The sequence below is a fragment of the Neopsephotus bourkii genome, unplaced genomic scaffold, assembly GCF_033783945.1.
Source record: "Neopsephotus bourkii isolate Nb327-2 ecotype Australia unplaced genomic scaffold, CSIRO-AGI_Nbou_v1 NB_354, whole genome shotgun sequence".
Taxonomy (NCBI): Eukaryota; Metazoa; Chordata; class Aves; order Psittaciformes; family Psittacidae; genus Neopsephotus; species Neopsephotus bourkii.
In genome coordinates, this window is record NW_026900860.1 from 1,725,606 (window position 1) to 1,744,488 (window position 18,883).

The 18,883-nt window shown below is 42.7% G+C and overlaps 1 protein-coding gene across 10 annotated transcripts in view; it reads left to right on the plus strand.

The window, feature by feature from the left end:
* Positions 1–18,883, plus strand: part of RPS6KC1 (ribosomal protein S6 kinase C1) — a 91,932-nt gene that overhangs the window by 21,783 nt on the left and 51,266 nt on the right. For all 10 annotated transcript variants that reach the window (XR_009724710.1, XM_061348371.1, XM_061348367.1 and 7 more), the window contains 2 exons: positions 3,468–3,527; positions 4,919–5,281. Coding sequence is in view for 9 of the 10 variants with exons in the window: in XM_061348371.1 (XP_061204355.1) it covers positions 3,468–3,527; positions 4,919–5,281 (423 nt within the window). In the remaining variant the exon portion in view is untranslated. The remainder of the gene's footprint in view (positions 1–3,467; positions 3,528–4,918; positions 5,282–18,883) is intronic.

The window sequence follows — 18,883 nt, forward strand, 5'->3', positions numbered from 1 at the left end:
GGAGTGGTGAATGATAAAGCCTATTGCAGGGCTTGGGAGGTAAGCAAGTTGTTAAATTCTCTTGAGAAAAACTGATGGCAGTTTTTGTTTGCTGAAAAGAACTTCCCATTGAAAGAATGAGAGGTTGTGTGTGCTCTGTTCAATTGAAAACTGGAAATCCCTCCCTTAACTTGCTAATGCTTTTCTGGTTGTGCAGTGCCAATGAAGAATGTGTCCCTTTTCCTGTGATTGCATTTCCTTAACACAGTGTGAAAATGGACGTGCTGACTTGGATACTCTGTGTAGAGTGAAGTGGCACTTCACTTGCAGGAAATAATAGTGCAGCTATAAGATAGGATCACTCAGCCCAAATAAATGCTGTGCTGGGGCTTCTTGCCTGCTTCTGGAGCTGAGCTAGCTGAAGCATCTCTGCGCACATCTGCAAAGTACCATGCAGTCTTATAGATAATGGTAAGGTTGGACCTCATGACTTTATAGGTCTTTTCCAACCCCATTGATTCTCTGATTGTGTATTTACATATTTCTGAGTTAGGTTTTGGTCCTTGGTACTTCCAAAAATTTCTTTTCCAACTCTTCAGATTATTTGGAACTGTTTTATACTCATATACAAATACACATTATTATACAAACACGCTTAGTTGGGAGGGGGTTTGGTCTTAACTACTTCAGTTCCTCTGGTCTTTCTGATGTAGAACTTGCTTTGGCAAAACTCTGGTTGAATAACAGGAACTGCTTGTGTTTTCTAATAGGGATTGATTTATTTTTTGCTTGGGGTTATATGCCACTCGGCTCTCTCTCTGTCAGTAACTTTGTGCTTGGCTGTAGAATACATCCTACTTGGGCAGAGTGTTCTGTGTTTTATTTTGGAGTATCTTCTATGATGTTAATAAAATAATGCCCCCACAGTATTTTGTTCTGTGAAGGGAAAGGTCTAGAGCTGTTTGATTACATGGGGTAGTTATGGTAAATCCTGGTAACTAGTTTTACAGGGGCACTGTTTCTGTGAAATGAACCTTCCATGTTCTGACAATGCCCTCGTTTTACACTGTGCCTTATAAGAGTGCTCCAGAAAATGCTTCATGTGACTGTTTCTCTTCTTTATTCACAAGGGCCTCATTTTGAGGACAAAAATACTTCCTTTAGGTGGGATAAAATAATGAAAGGAAAAAAATGCTGTAAAATAAAAAAAACCCCTCTTTAATACCCTTCTTCTGAGTCAGCTGGAGTGCTTTTAGGGGATGCTTGCCACAACTATGAGCACAGGGTTTCCTGATGCTGAATGTGACTTGTGGAATTATATTTTCTAAAAACCCATGTGTCTTCCAGATCCTATTTTCTCATGTTTTGACACCAAATTTTGGGCCCGTGTTAGACTAGGAGCAGAAGGAAACATCTATCTGTAGGAAACATGTCTTCAAGGCCTCTAGATGGCAGTGGCAATACTCAGCTCTGCCTCCTCTCCCGCATTAATGGTGGAAGATGCAAACTGATGGGGGTAGAAATGTTTTTGTACCAAGATAAGCGAGAAGTATTTTGCTTGTAAAAGCAGCTTGGTAGCTCATTCTTTCACAGGTACCTGCTTTTCAGGAGGCTGGGTTACCCAGGCTTTCCACCCATTCCTGGAAACTGTTTGCTCCTCATACGTGAAATGGCACAAGGCACAGACAAATACAGGGATTTATGTTTGATTTCAGCATCGTTGCACTCATCCAATATTCCTGACTCACTCTCTTCTTCTCTGGGTGCATGCTATAATGGTCAAATGTGCAACATCCTCTCCAAAAGCCTTTCTATAGAAATAGCCAGATTCTTTAGAGAGTTCATTGGGAGCCTCTTTTTTTCCCTCGCTACCCCTTTCCCTCCCTCTTTCTGTTTGACTATGTTCACACTGTCTTCCCAACAAGCATTTGCAGTTCAGACTGTTCCTACCCCTTGGGCTGACTGGAAACCCCATGGCCGTGGTTGTGTGGTGCCAGACCCGGCCTTAAGCAAAGTTTATTAGCTCAGGCTCCGTGCCATGCTAGCTGTGTTCATACAGCTTCTGGTCAAGTTGGCTGCAAGAGAAGAGCAAACATGATTTTGTTTGGAATGGAGGGAGGAGAACTTGGGTCTGTGTGGATTTGCTCTAATTCATGTAGTCTGGGTGGGCAGCACACCCTTCCCGTGGACTCCCAGCTTTTCCATTCATTCTGCCTGTACCCTTTGTCCTTCAGGCAGTTCTGCTTCCACCTGTACGTTCTCTGGCTAGCAATTCCTCTTGGCTGAGCAAAATAACTTGTCTCCTCTAGGTGTTATAAATACTCAGTCCTCTGCACCCAAATTTGACACTGCTGTCCCTAAAATGGGCAGGTGAATGGCCCATTTTTAATACCCTACTTAATGAATCTTCTGTCTTCCTCCAACTGTTCTGTGGTGAGGTTGCCTTCTTTCTTGCAGGGCCTGGGGCTACATCAGCACTTTTCTTCTCTGCAGGGACACTTTATGTCCACCCCTGAAAAGATCAGGAGCACTCGCTGTCTTCTGTGCACCCTGTCCCCTGCTCTCAAGCAGCCTTGTGACACCATCACTGGCCCTTCCTTTTCAAAGACTGGCTGGTAATCTGTTCTCCATCGTGTCTTTTTCCTCTCACTCGTGTTAAAGGAAAAGCAGTGCTTTGCTCCTTCTGCCCCTCTTCCATAAATTGTAGAACTCCAGGGTTGCAAAATCCAGAAGAAAGTTTGCATTGCCTGCCCTCGAGTCAGCTCCTTGCTTCTGCCACACAGTTTATGGAGATAAGTCAGGACACTACCTGATAATGGGGTTAAACTCTCGACTCTTGATAATCCAGAAGAAAACGGATACCAGTTGTTAGCCCAGAATTTACTTTCTCTGTGTGTACACACTGCTAAGTGTCTTGACCTTGTTGCCTGTTTTATTGCCTCAGTGGGTACCTGTGCCAAGGTGATAAAACAAACTGTTACTTGATATCCAGCTGGCACTGCCAAATTCATGGCTTGCTCCATATGTCTCGTGCAGAGTACTACTCTGGAATGACATTTTTGAGACTGAAGGCTGGCTTTTTTTCCCCCCCCCTTAATGTGTAGGTCCTAGCTTTGAAGGCTCTCCTGTTTTATGTCTCCTCAGCTGTAAACCATCAGAGCAGTGAGAGATAGGGATTAAAGTGCTGCTGCTGTTGAAATAAGGTAAGTTGGAGCGCTGAGGTTTGAATTAGCTCCCCCTGAAGCAAGCACTTGTGTTTTGGTTTTTAACCACAGAGGCAACGAGAAATGGCAAATCTAATACCAATGTCACCATTTTAATGGTGTGTTACCAAGTGGTTATCTCTGATAGCTGGTCAAAGAGTAGTTTCATATTGCGTACTTTTACCTGTAGTAGGGTTGTGCCAGTTCATTTTGATGGCAAGTGAGCATCTAATCTGTTGTACAAAAGAATGTCAGAGGCATTTTTGTCCTTCTTGTCCTTTTCAGTTCGAAAGGATTTAAGCGGGCTTGATGATGTGACGCTTACGAGCCAGTCGGAATGTGGAGGTGAGATCTAGAAGTTGTTTCCATTACATTTGTGGCCTTTAAATTGTTAGAAAGTCGTATTTATGAGTGAATGCTTTTTGTGGATCTCTACAGAATGAAATGGTGTACGTGTAAAATGTCTTTGTTGCCATTTATATCCAAATAACCCTGTGAAGTTGCTAGTGGTTCAGTTACTGGAGGTCAGTAAGTATATGTACTTCTAGCTTATAGCAAATGCAGAATAAAATGTGTTTCCTTAAATTTCAGTGAAAAAGGTGTAAGGCAGTTCATTTTACCACATGGTAGCAATAAAGAAGGCTATACATGGTAGATATGAGTTAGATTTAAGGTCCTTTCCAACCCTAACTATTCTATGATTCTATGATCCTGCTCCTCTACTCTGCTGTTGTGAGACCCCACTTGCAGCACCGTGTGCAGTTCTGATGTCCTCAGCATAAGAAGGACACGGAGCTGTTGGAGCAAGTGCAGAGGAGGCCGTGAGGATGATCAGGGGCTGCAGCACCTCCCCTATGGAGACAGGCTGAGAATATTGGGGCTGTTCAGCCTGGAGAAGAGAAGCTGCGTGGAGACCTCAGAGCAGCTTCCAGTGTCTGAAGGGGGCTACAAGGATGCTGGAGAGGGACTCTTCATCAGGGACTGCAGCGATAGGACAAGGGGTGATGGGTTCAGACTGAAACAGGGCAAGTTCAGGTTAGATCTAAGGCAGAAGCTCTTCCCTGTGAGGGTGCTGAGGCACTGGCACAGGGTGCCCAGAGAAGCTGTGGCTGCCCCATCCTTGGCAGTGTTCAAGGGCAGGCTGGATGGGGCTTGGAGCAACCTGCTCTAGTGTGAGGTGTCCCTACCCATGGCTGAGGGTTTGAACTGGGTGTTCTTAAGGTCCTTTCCAACCCAGACCATTCTGTGATGCAAAAGCTGAGGGTAACTCTGTTGTAATTCAAACTCCTAATTTACTGGTTTTGGAATGCTTCATCTTACTGATTTAAGACAGTATGTTGGGATTTCTGGCAGCAGTAATTTGGTTCCTACTGATCGACTTTTCTAATAGCAATTATGTAGAAAGGGTTAGTTTTGGTAATTTCCTGGAGCCCACAGTGAGCAGGATTTGAAAGTTTAAATTGGGTGTTAGATGTTGGTGTGTTCATTACCAATATTATAATGAAGACCAGTTGTTCTGTGGAGTTTGTAGCTGATTTAAAAAACCCTGTTTCTGTAGGTACTAAAAAAATAACTTCTAAGACTGCTTTACATGCAGGGAACTTGTGCGCATAAAGTCTCAGGACGTTGCATAAGTGAGAATAAAGCTAGTCTTTGGATGGGGTAAAGAATTTGGGAGGTTCCTAAGGTATATGAGAGATCTAGAGTAATGTATGTCTTTCTAACTGTGTTCTCAGGCTTCTCCAGTGACAGCGACCTGATCTCTCTAACAGTTGATGTAGATTCTCTTGCTGAGTTAGATGATGGAATGGCATCCAACCAAAGTTCTCCCAGTAGAGCTGCTGGCCTTTGCCTTACTTCTGAACCCCCGGTTCAAAGCACACTGGCACCTGAGCAGGAGTGGAGCAAACCCGAAGCAGAGAGGGAAAGTCATGGTTTGTTTTCTGGAAGCTTAAAACCCAAACCTGGGAAACAAGATTACCTGGAGAAAGCAGGAGAGCTGATAAAACTGGCCTTGAAGAAGGAGGAGGAAGAAGATTATGAAACTGCCTTCAGCTTTTACAGAAAGGGTGTTGATCTGCTTCTGGAAGGTGTTCAAGGTATGGATCTCCCCATTATGTTTGCCTTATCTTTGGTTACTTATATTTGTTTATGGTGTTTCCTTAGTTAACATCAACTTACTGTGTTACAAAGAGGTGAAGTGAAATGCAGAATGGTTTGTGTGTGCCTTTCATGTGCCTGATAGCTGCTGTGCATACAAGAGAGAGAAATCTTTCTCTCTAAGTCTGAATGATAATTTAGGGTCTCCTCTTCCAAGTGCCAACTATCTCTTTGGAAATTGCAGCACAACCTTTGACTTGCAGGTAAGTAACAAAGTGCTTCACTTCTGCCTCTTTCCTTTTTATTAGCTAGTCATTTATTAATATGTGGCACTTGCAGCACTGTTGAAACATTATTTAATTTACATGCTTAAGTGAGGATTAATTATCCCCGTTTTACGCATGGGGAGAGGCAGACTCAGGTTAACTTCCCAATCACAACAGGATTAGAACTATTCTTGGCTCACAGCCTCTTAGCTTCTTCCACTAAACAATTCTTCTTCTATAGCTGAAGGATGCATGCAAACTGCACACTACAAACTTGCATTCCTGTGCTGCTAGAGGAGAACAGGATTCTATATTCTTTTTTCCAAAGCTTTTGGTGGGTCAGTATATCTACCAAAGCTATTGTTAATGCACCAGATGCAACTATATGCAGATTTCTGTGGAGTATCCTTGCACCTTGTCATCCAGGGAACAATCCCCCCCCTTCCATTTCTAGCTCTTGAGAGTCTGGAGTGATAACCTCATATATTTGCATTTTGTCCAACAAAGGCTTAAAACTATAAAGCACAGGAAAAGATTTGTTTTTTCCTGGAGTGATTTCAGCGTCTGTGTATTGTATCGTCTGTCCCACACAGATCAAATGAGTGAGATTAGAATTGTGCCTTTGTTTGACAGTATACAGCACAGATGCATTATGCTGCTCCAGAGCTGAACTCAAATGCTAATGTACCAAAGCACACACAAGCAGAAGCCTTTGCTACATCTCAGTATGATGCACAGCAGTGGTCCAGACCCTCTGAGCAGTTCTAGGAATGGAAGTTACCTGCTGAGCTGCTGTAACGGGGCCTGGCAAAAAATAATGAATAGGTTACTGATGAAAACTAGAGGTGTGGTCCAAGATATGTGCACAGCCTTTGCTTAAATGGTCTTGTATGTTTTGGCAGAAGTAAATCCACTCTTCCTTTTGAAGTCCCAGTGATGTCAGTAGGGTGGCTGCTTTGCTGTTTGTTGTGGCTTTTCAATAGCATCCTATCTTTCTTTGCCCATGTTGTCAAAATGCTTTTCATTCTTGATGCTGATTGTGCTGGCAAACCTTCTGTTGGAGAACCCAGCTGTTGTTTCCTGGCTAATACACTTCTTCATAGACCTGTGTGCTGTTCAGGTATGGTCTTCTGAATATCCAGTTTCATCATAAACACATCTCCTTACCATGATGCAAGGTGGCATGATGCAGGTTTAAACTGACAGTTCAAGTTCCAGCTTCAGAAGGCTTTCTTTATTAAACTGTTAGGGCATGAACACAAGGAAGGATGTTGTACATCAGCTGAGCTATGGTAACTATGCATGCATAGTTGAGTTGTGGCAGTGGTTAAACATGTTGGCTTTGAATCCATGATAATCCTTTTGGCAATACGTTTACCTTGGAGTTACGAAAGGCTTTTCTTGCATGAGTTGTAGAAGATTGCTCAGCTGATGCACACTAACTTGTTAAAAAACTAGAGTGAATTGGGCTTCTTGCTTAATTTGCTAACACTTCCTCCAAGGACTTCTTCACTGTCAACTAGACAGTCATCCAGCTGCCTCAGGCAACTTCTAATCCTTCACTCCTGCCCACTGGCATCCATGCTTTTCAGGATAGGAAAATATCAAGGAGTCTTAGAAAAGTGGGATATTCTGTGCTGTTTCCCCCATTCCACTCAGATAGCACAGCGGAGGTTACTAATAAATGTATTAATAAATGGTGGTACCTCTGTGTGTATGTGTGTGGAGGTGTTCTGGATAGATGCAGAGCTTATAGCCAGCACCTGCAACTTCAGTGCAGTCACTGACATTGCGTCTGTACAGTACAGGAAAGGAAATAATGGGAATGCGTTGCTTTTTAACTGGCATCTTATCCTTTTGGAACATAAATGTACACAGGCTAGTTCCTAGCAGTCAGCTCTTTTTCACTCCTTTCTCTGTGTTACCCTGCATGGCTGTGAAGGTGGAAAGCAAATGAATGTTCATCCTCTGCTGGGTACTTACACTAGATTTGGGTAGATCAGCTCATTTTGTGTCCTGTTCTCTTTGGAGCTTCTGGAAGCTGGCAGGGAGGCTGCAATGCCTTCTTTATAATGACAGGGCTGATTCAAATGCCTTCCTAAAATACATGCTTTCTCAGGATCTATGAGGACAGCAAACCCCAACCCAAACCAACAAAACCCCATGAATAACTGTCTGTATTGCACTTTAAAGTCTAGCTGCTTTGTGAAGGTGCTATGTCTAGCATTGATATGTGAATATTCAGTGTATGTTGCAATAAATCCCCCCCTTTAATCATTTCAGCTATGTAAACACCCCTGCTTATGTATTTCACGTGGATAATAATGTGCTGCTTTCCAAGATAAGGATGGTGTAATTGTTACAAAATGCCTCTGGTCTTCTGCCATTGATTATTTTCAGCCTAAATAAGCCTTTATGGTATCTGAAAGTGGAACACAACGTTCATGTATACTTACACTCATATAAGGTGGCACTGCCTTTCAGTATACAGCCCTTGCAGATTGTGTGGCCTCTCTAGAATGGACTGGACTTTTGCATGGAAAATGGTAATACATGTTTTTGCCACATGGTGGCACCAAGAAAATAGAAATTGAGACCTAAAAATGGGAAGTGTAACAGGGAAGTGCCCTGGGGGGGGAAGAAATATCCCTAATCCTCTGTGCTTGAAACTTCTGTCCGAATAACCTCCTAACTGTAGGGCCTCTAAGTTGATGAGGTGTATCTGAAAGATAAGGTTGTCTCTGGTATCAGCCCTTCCTTTAGGCTTGGTACGAGTTCTCCTTAAGGCTTCCTCATCAAAATCATGGCCAAGCAAGTCTATAAACTCACAGTAATAAACTTGTGTAGTTCAGTTTGAAGTAGCTGGCTTCCATAAAGGCAGTTGGAGTGCACTTGAGTCCATTACGCTTCTGACGACTTTGCAGCTCTCTGTGCTGATGGCACTAATGCTGGATGAGGCAGGTGTTGCCTCTGCAAAGAGATGTCCCCCTGACTTGGTTTTCAGCTGTGTGTACATGCTCTCAGAAGTGTGCTGGTGTTAATTATACTGTGCAAGGTGCACATGTATTCTCTGCTAGTCCCTTGCACAGTTTTAGTACTAAATCTTTAAATGCCCTATTCATACTCCTGCCAAAAGGGCTAATACACATGTCACTTGGGGAATGAACGCCGTCTGTGCTCTGAGAGGCTGGGCATCTGCTCTTTATACATCTTCAGCCTATTTCTGCTCTGTACATGCATTTAATATTAAACATGTTTGTCAGTAAGGAGGAGAACGAATTCTTGGACTGGCAGTAGAGCCCTTGAACTGCCATTGAACTACCTGTACCTCTCTGTTCCGTTTGTACCAGAGCTCCTTCACATGTGGTGGGAGGGAATAGCTGCCATCATTGCCTTGTTTTCGGAGTATGTCCTAATCCTGCTGTCCCTCTTGTGTTTTATGGGCATTGCTGCATGCAGGAATTCCGAGGTTATGGAAGGCAGGTCTCTAAGGTTGTGTATGATGGTTAAACAGCTCTCCAGGAGCTGAAACCTTCAGGAATTCAATTGTTCTGCTTTTTGAAGCATCTAAGTACACTAACCGATAGAAATTTTGGCTTACAATTATAGCTGTTCCTTTGTTTTGTTTGCATGTCAGAGCATTTTGAGGTCAATGTATTGCTTCAGGTCTAGTGATGGGGAAAAAAATGCACTGATCAATAGCAAGCCACCACCTTGTAGGGTGGAAGTTAACTGTGCTTTATGTGAAGTAGTGCTTTCCCTGACTTTGGCGTAGGGTATTGTTAAGTTGGGAGGAAATAGATGGGGAGGCTGAAATTATGGAAAGAATATTTTGTAATAAAGGAGGGATTCCTGTTTCCATAAATTTCTCCTCTTCATCCAACTTCAACTGTTCTCAAGTTATGTCTGTTATGGATTTGGGTGATAAGCAAGGAGTTAACACTATTACTTTTTTCTATGTTTCAGTAACTTCAGTAACAGGCACATGATGAATCATAGAATCACAGACTGGTTTGGGTTGGAAGGGACGTTAAAGCTCATCCAGTTCCAACCCCTGCCATGGGCAGGGACACCTTCCACTACAGCACATTGCTCCAAGCGCCTGTGTCCAACCTGGCCTTGAACACTGCCAGGGATGGGGCAGCCACAGCTTCTCTGGGCACCCTGTGCCAGCGCCTCAGCACCCTCACAGGGAAGGGAAGAGCTTCTGCCTTAGATCTAACCTGAACTTCCTCTGTTTCGGTTTAAAATCATCACCCTTTGTCCTGTTGCTATAGTACCTGATGAAGAGTCCCTTTGCACTATGGTCAGTCTAATTCCTGTAGAAAAGTACATATGTGTTCCATGAGGTTTAGAAAGCAAACATGTTCCTCATTGGTCTGTTACATACAAGGCTCCATATCACACATTAACATCTGAAGGGGGATGATCAATTTACTCTGAGAGATGTGGGGTGTTCTTCATCTGCATAGCAGCTGTGACTGCACACAATGAGTGTTTATTTGTTTTAGGGGGCTGGTTTGGCTGGGCAGCATGGATCTTGTTGCATGAAGTATGTGATGCCTCTTAAGTCACAGCACCACAGACTGTTTCCAGGTATCTGCATTTTGCTTTAGGTATCTACAACTTGTAGATAAGTGGCTGGTGTCTTTGAAAGCAGGCTGTGAATGTCAGTTTTGTGCTGCACCATGCTATTTTAATGTTTATCCAGTAAACAGAGCTGGAACAAAAATTACACAAATTACTGGAACCTTGCTAAAATGACTTTGCCTTTTAACCCAGAAATGCATATACAATGAAATGCTGGGAATACTTTGGATGACTAGATGATATTTTTGGATATACTGAAAACAAACCAACTTGTGTTTAATTACTGGGATTATGATGGGCTATGATTTGAACTTGTGATGGAGCCAGGGATGCAAACAGGAGCACGCTTGACAGAATGCCAAGAAGACAGTACTTTGTGAAAAGGCGATCAGGCATGGATGTTCCAGGAGGGCTTCCAGAGTGAAAAGCACCTTTGCTTGTTTGTGGATTGGCACTGAACTACCACAACTTCTGTTACAACACAGTAGCTGTTTTAAATTTCTTTCACTTGATGATTCCTCAGAGTAGTTTCTCTTTGAGAGCAGCAGTCCCTTAGGCAGCTCCTGAGGAAACAATAGACCTGTTTTCTAAGAAGATGCATTGGATGTCTTCAGGGAGACCCCTAAAAGCTGTGCTGGGTCCCACAGGGAAAGGTTAATGACAGGGTAACTGTAACTCTCCCCTGCCTGATCTCAGACCTGTGTTCCTATGGTGTATCATCACCCACTTTATTTGCTGTTGCAGCTTTACACTTATTCTGGGACTGGAACCAGTCAAGACAAAAACTTCCTGCCCTGGTTCCTTGCAAAGGAGGAAAACTGTTTCCTGCTATTGGACTGTAAGGGTGCTATAGAACTGTTTGGGTTGGGCTTTCCAAGCCAGCATGCAAGTGCTCCCTGATTCCTAGTGCTTCCTATAACCTTGAAATCACAGCTGCTGTTTTGGAAGGTCCGATGGTTGTGAGAGGACTTCTCTGTTGGCAAGCAGCTTGATTAAGAAGGGATGTTGGAAATGCTGTGATTTGCTTTATAAAGTCATCTAATCCTACTGTACTGCTAGTGGTACTGAAACCCATGCTATTATGGGATACGAGCAGTTAATAATTGAAATATGTTGGTTTCTACGCCCATTGTAGACCATACAATCTTCAGACCAGGTTAGTGCTATATGATCCATCACTGCGCAGTAGATGCTGGATGGCTCACCCTGGGTGATGTCTTTACATATTCAGAAAGCAAGCCAAGGGGATCATGGCACTGCACCACCGTTGCTTCTGCCATGTCTTTCTTATCTGGGCCCCTCATGATGCTGGGGACCTCAGCCTCAGCTCCAAGATGCCATTCAGATTTAGAGTTCATTGTGGCAAAGCAGTAAAGTATAGTATGTGTCTGTAAAGTGTGGTGAAGTTATTTAATGTGTAAATACAGCCAGATTCAGCTATGTAAGGGCATGCTTAGGGCACAGCTCAAGACTTCCCTGCACCAAGAGGCTCATAAAGGTCTGGGGTTTCATAGCTGCAGACCTGCTCACAGCCTTATGATACATGTAAAGGGTAATACTGGCAATACCCATAAGCCAGCCTGTAGCGCATGATATAGAAATGGTTCTGAATACAGATGCTTAGCATGTTGCTGTTAAAGAATGAATAAATATGTGACCAAGGGGCTTTAAAAATCAGTTCTTTCTTCTCTCTTCGGGGGGACACAGCTAGCTGCATTGGCTTGAGCTTGCTCTGACCTTTCCAAGACTTCCAAGTCGGTCCTCATAGCAGCTCCTTGCCAGGTTGCTGCTTGTGCCCAGCCTCTTTGACAGACATCTCATCCTGCCTGCACAGCCTTTTATCTCAGCTGCTGTTAGCCAGCATTTAGCTGCAGCTGAGTGCATTCATCTTTTTTTGACTGTTGCTATGTGGGGTTTCTGCTGCCCATCGGAAGACCTAGTAGGGTCGCCATGCTTCTTTCAGTATATAGTGTACACAGAACAGACTGACCTAGGTTACAGTGCCACTTGTGTCCTTAGGTGACAAAACTGAAGTCTGTGGCTGCAGAATTAAATGCTTTGGGCAGTGTATGTGAATGGAGGCAAATTACTAGCTGGAGTAGGAAAATGGCATAGGTATGTTTAAGGGCATGGTGCTGTGTGGTAATCAGTGCTCTGATTTCTACACTACCACCCCCTGCCTGCAAACAGGTTTTGCATATACAGCTTCTTTCTTTTCACATGCTCTTTTCCTGTCTTCTTTCTCCTTTTTTATTTTCCATTGTCTTGAAATAGCCTCTCCAGCTTCCAAGCTATGTAGAAGGACTAGCATAGGCTTGGTATCTATGCTGTTTGCTCTTCTGTTTTAGGGAATTTAGGGATTGCTTATGGAAAGATAGAATTTCCCATAGTGCTATATAAAAACCACACATGAATTATATTTAATGTATAGATATGAGTACTATTAGAGTGTCAGGACTGATGAATCTCATAATTGTGGGCTTTTTTCATGTCTCTTTTGCCTTTAATTCTTTCTGCTTCAAACTGCAGTAACTTGTTCTTACTTGAAGGGCTTGGTGTCTGTGTGCCTGGGTTGCCTCTGCTCTGAAAACAGGAGTGTTTGCGGTTGCTGGGTCTAACTGGACTTGGCCTTTTTGTTACGAAGGAAGAGTGCACAGGACTTGGAAAATATTTCCTCTCTTCTGTGGTGGTGGTGGCCTGTGTAACTTCTTTCCTTGCTCTGTCAGTTCTCTCCTCCTGATGGAGAACCTGCTGCTGCTTTCACGTTTAGTGTCCTCATCTATGCTGGGATGCCACTGCTTGTCCTTCTGTCTCGCAGTGTCCATCGTTTTCCCTTATGTAGTCTTATAATAAAGTGTTGAGGAAAATTTCTCACAGGGTGAGGTCTTTGATGAAACACCTTTGCGTTTGAGGACTACATGTTTTAGCAGGTGGATGGGAAGTTTATCCTCCCTTCAATGATTTGTTGTGGTGTGACCATTCATTTTGGGTTTTTCCAGGTAGTCCCACACATGTGAAAATCCACCACCACCTTCTGGGTTTAACATGACTTGCTCTAGAAATAGATGTTCATTGCTCAGTGTTGCTGGGAAGTTGATATTATCTAAGTATCTTTAGCCTGGAGAAGAGAAGCTGCATGGAGACCTCAGAGCAGCTTCCTTTGTCTGAAGGGGGCTACAAGGATGCTGGACAGGGACTGTTCATGAGGGACTGCAGTGATAGGACAAGGGGTGATGGGTTCAAACTGAAACGGGAAGTTCAGGTTGGACCTAAGGCAGAAGTTCTTCCCTGTGAGGGTGCTGAAGCGCTGGCACCAGGGTAACCCAAAGAAATGGTAAATGCTCCATCCCTGGCAGTGTTCAAGGCCAGGTTGGATGAGGCTAGGAGCAACCTGCTCTAGTGTGAGGCATCCCTGCTCATGGCAGGGGGTTGGAACTGGGTGATTTTAAGGTCTTTTCCAGTCCAACCCATTCTGTGAGTCTATGATTCTATGATACTGAGTGTTACTGGCTCCTTTACTGGTCACTCGCATTTCACCCACACCGTTCTTCTGTGTAATCTTAACTTTGGCCACCACACCAAGAAGCATTTACCTAGACCTTTACACCACTGGTGTGTAACCTTGGGTTTCCTACAGGATGCAAAGGTGGCAACGTCCCAGGAAGTGCAGATCTGTAAGTGTGTGGCTCAACCTCCAGTGATGCATAAAATATAGGCATAATAGTTATAAGCACACAGGAAATTTGGAAGAAGACTTCTTAGGTGTTCACTCACTGTCACTCATTTGTGCTTCAGCATGAGAGGTTTTTTTCTTCCTGGTTGCTGGAGTACAGTAGTGTATTTTCAAACAGCAAGAAAGAATGGTTCTGATAAAGGTGGTGCATCTTAAAAAGATGTGACTCCTTCAAAATGTAAGAGAGAAAAAGAGGGAAAGAGGGAGGGAGGAAAAAATTGTTTTACCATTGTGGGCTTAACCTTGGTGTTAGTTCTTAATAATTACATATTTTTCAGCTGCAGAATTTGGCCACCACCTCAAAGGAGCTCATCATTAATATAGTATGTAGCATACTGGAGGTGAAGAACTAGCAGGCTTATTTCCCAATCCCAAACTGCCACCTGCTGCTAAAATCTAGAGCATCGTCCCTTGATGCTGAAGTGCCCATTTGCCCCAGCACCTGCCACATCTCACTTAAGGCAGTGTTTAAAATCCAAGGTTACCCGCTCTCCTGGGAAAGTTGGTGGAGGTTTGTTCCAAAATCAGCAGCTCTTCCTGCAATAAATTCAGGGGTTATAAAAGTGTGTCCAAAGTGGTCACAAACCTGTGCTGGATGATGAGCCGCATTGTCACTTACGGGGTGCCTGAGCTTTTGTTTGGCTAATATGGACAAAGGAGTCTGCTTCACATGATGTAAGAAGTGTTTGCCCTAAGAAGAACAGAGGTCCTCTTGAACCAATTAGGCAAAAATAACAGCTGGGCTACCCACTAATAAGGAAGGTGCTGCTAAACCTCTTTTCATTGTGAGAAGAAATAAATCTTTTAAGGCTTACTCCCTTGCATTTTTATAGAGAGCAAGGCTTTGAAAAATCCAGCGATCCAGCTGGGTGATACGTGCAGGAAGACTGTGAAGAAGATAAAGAAACTTTTAAAAATAAAAAATGGTATTATAGCTGTTAGATTTGACAATTATAAACGTTTCATTGAAGATTTCGGTATTTAGAGAAAAGTTTGACTGTTTAAATTGTTAAGAACATGGAGTTTGGGGTTAGCACAACAGGCAGTCTCCCACAAGTTCCTTGTAGCCTGTTCTGCAAGAGGACATTCCTTCCTGAAGCATATCTCTTCTAATATCTTCTTTAAATAAAAGCAGCCCACATATATTTTTAGTAAGTCTGAGAGAAAAGCAGGAAGATTTGGAACACGAAGGTTACAGAGGATTGGGACAGTTAATGCTAACTTTTTAGCCTCATCTTTCCTATGGAAAGATCCACATCCTGGTCAAGGAGCTAGTTAGACAAGGAGTGCGCTAATGTCGTCCTGGCAGATTGGCTCTTCTTGAGGCTCTCATTCCCACTGAGGAATGAAATGACTTGGATATGATGAGAAACAAAGGAAGGAATATTTACAGTTCCTGTGTGGGTCCTATATACTGTGATTTATTGAATGGGGGATGTTTTGTATGTTAGTGGCAAATGGAGACCAGAGCTATCTTTGTTACCACCCAGTAAGATACATCTCTTCCACGTGACTTCATCCTGGATCTGTGGAGGGAATCAGTTAGGACCAGGGCACGTTTGAGTTTGACAGCACTCCTCAGATGTGTTGTGTTAGCAGAGCCCCAGGTTAATTGGGGAAGAAGAACAGATTTTATTCCATGGTCCTTACTACCCAGATTTTGTTTGTTTGAGCTTATTGGTTATGGCCACCTTTCAATAGTTTTTTGCTGTGAATAGCTGAATATAAGTCATTTTCCTATAGGATAGCATTACAGAAGATTTGATGCCTGAATAAACACTTAACTGAGCTGAACACTTCAGCACTGAGTAAGCTAATCTCTCAAAGATATGTTCTCCTCTGAGGTGGGAGCAGAAGCCCCCTCTGCTTCTCTTCAATTCTCCTTCAAATCAGTGTATGATGGAAAACAAGTCACAGATGAACTCCTTGGCACAATCATTCTGATCTTTGTGGTTTTCCTCCATGAAAGCCTTGAGATCATTTGAATGTTGTTAGGAGTGTCTGGTTTTGGACATATATTGTAGCTGAGCTGCCCTTAGAAATGAAAATTAAAGAACAAATTTTAGGTTGTTGGCTGCTGTCCTAATGTCCTGGCTACTGTTACTTTGGTCAGCGGGTGGCCTGGTCAGCCTTTCCAAAGCCAATTTTCATTTAAAGATACTTCTATTACTTTGAAATAGGCAAAAACCTTTGGACAATGAGGGAGCAGCCTGCTTGTGCTTGTGTAGATGAAGGATGCTCTGTGTGACAAAGTAGCTGTAGAGTTTTTTTTATACTCTGTTTGCAGTTATAGTAAACAGAGCATCTAAAATAACCACTTGCACGTTGCAACAAACACATCATCATTTGCTTAAAAAGAGTTATAATTACAGTTGACGAAGCATGGACACCATAAAAAATGCATTAGTTTGGCTTGACACATTAATTACCTGTTTTTGCAGATGTTTTTATATATTGTTGTGTGAACAGTTTACAAAATAATTACAGGAAAGTCATATGGAAAATAAACTAAGTGGGTGGTTTCTCGCCTTAATATTTTCATTCATGTGAAGCTGTGTGAAGCACAGCTGCTTCCTAGCAAATGCAGAGGGAGAGAGACAGGGAATCTTGAGGGGGTTTTATTCTAAGGTCTCTATGATCAGCCTCGCTACACTTTCATATCTTGCTTTAGCAGCGTAGTTTTTAACCGTGTAAAATGACATTGCTGATTTAATCCCAGTGATCAGGAGAGGGGAGAAGCTTTGATCCTGATCAGATGAAACGTAAATCTTGTAGTATCTGAGCAAAGAAATGAAAAATCAATATTATTTTAAGCAGGATGATCTTTTATGAGTCGTTGTAAAGATTCATCAAAGGCTTTGACATAGTTTAAACATTTCCTGTTTGCTGCCATTTAAAGGAAAATGCCTTTCAAGTTTAAATTGTAATTAGAGATACCTCTTTAGATTGTCGTGGGCTAACCACAGAATAGAAAGAGGAGCTCAATACGCTCACGCAATGCTTAAATCAAAAGTTCTTAACTAGGAATAAATGAGTTGATTCTTCTGAGTACACGTTTTGTGTAACTAAAAACATTATCCTGGAGCAAAATGTAATATTGCATTAAAGAAAAAAGGCGTAAAGTCTGTGTCAGAGCATTAACATCTGTCAAATAGAAGGATTTGTTCTAGTGCTGTGTTTCAGTGATTTATTTAAAGCGAAGAGTTCCATGACCTGAAATTTGGCATAAATGCTAAAGATTATTTTTACTTTAATGGGCCTTTATTATTACTCATTCCCCTGTGTTTAAGGCTCTTAAAGCAACATTTATGTTTGAAATCCTATCCTGTATCACAGATTTTTGTGAGATATTGGCTGTTTAAATGGGAGTTTGTATTGGAATGTAACTTTTTTACATGGTCAAACTAATACAAAGAATAGGAAGCAAAAATCTTCCTTCCATAAATCCAGTTCTCCAGCACCCACCAGTTAAAGCATTCAGAGACTGAACTGTCAATGATCTTATTCACAGCAAGAACTTGCTGATAAATGTTGCTTTGTGAATCCATACCCTCTTTTATGGCTGAAGATTTTAAGAAGTGAACAGTTTGCAAGTGTTAGCTAACAAATTAGGAAGGAAAAGTAGAAGGGAAGCTGAGATGGATGTGGAAGTAGGGAGAATAAAGGCAGCTCTAAGGGGGCATCCCAGCTTGTTTGCATTAATCACTGTAAAATTACTGAAGCATTGAAAAAGAGCAATAAACATCCAAACTAAATACACATAACTAACAATTAAGCAGTAAGCTTGACTTTTATGATAGCCTTAGACACTAACCTAGCAGTTTTCTACCAGTCTGCTTGAAGGGAATGCTGGTGCAGTAGTTTATTGTTACTGTGCTGATGACTTGGTTTCCTTGAGCACCTGCCACTTCGTGTGTCCAAGAGAATGTGGGTGACCACCAGTGGGCTGGCACAAGGGAGTTTTATGGTGCTGCAGGATTAAGTGAAGAGATGAAAGCAAGAGTTAGTCATGGTTTAAGAAATTACAACGCCTATGGAACACTGTGTTTCTTGTCTTCTGATCAAGCGAAATCCACGTTCAAACAATGGAGTGTTGTTTTCTCCTAGATGGGAATAAAACTGGTAGTCTTATCTAGGGGAGTTTCACCCGGAGAGTCCTACCAAGTGGAGACTGCTATTAGAGGTGCTGGACCTGGTACAAAGTCCCCTCTGTCTATAGAATGAGAGAAGTTACTGAAAAATACCCATAATATTGTATGCTGCAAGTGCACCGAATTTATGGCTGTCCAGCTTTTTTCCCAGACCAAAGATATTTGCAGGGCAGGGCATGATGTCTCTATCCAAGGAAGTGGCGATCACTTTTCCCCTCCTGCTGTGAGGTGGGTAATAAGATTTACAATAGGTCACCTACTGGAGAGCATGGAGTAGATTGTAAGTCTCTTCTATTCATTCTTGGCGGATGGAGTCTGCGTGATGATTCTGTGTGTTTAGGTAATTTGTAGTCACAGTATGAAAGGGAGGGGCGTCTTTATTTTATAACAGGGTCAAAATGACTGGTAGTAGACCATGGCAACCTAAAGTGAAAAAGAGCCTCTGCCTTCTTCACAGTCTGAGTCTAAGGACTGTCTAAAGCAAGAGCAATGATCCATTTTCACTTTTATGGGGCAGGGGGAAAATAGCAACTCCTAGAGCCTACAGCAGAGCAACTCTGCTGACCTTTCAGAAGAGACCTTGTACTTAGTTTTTCATTGTTCTTTGCCACCTAGCAAATGGAGCAACCAGACAACCTGCTCCTTCTCCTTTATTAAGTAGCTGGTGCTAGAGCTAGCCAGATCTGGCTAGCTGAAGGATCAGAGCGGTGGCTCCTGCCCTGAGTTGCTAGAGAGATGTGGCTGCAGCTTATCCCTATCCCTTTGGGTCCTACCAGTAGTGAAGCTGAATGCATATTTGTAAGACAAGCTTGCCTGTGTGCATATATGCATTGTATGGACATGGCTGACCACACACTGACA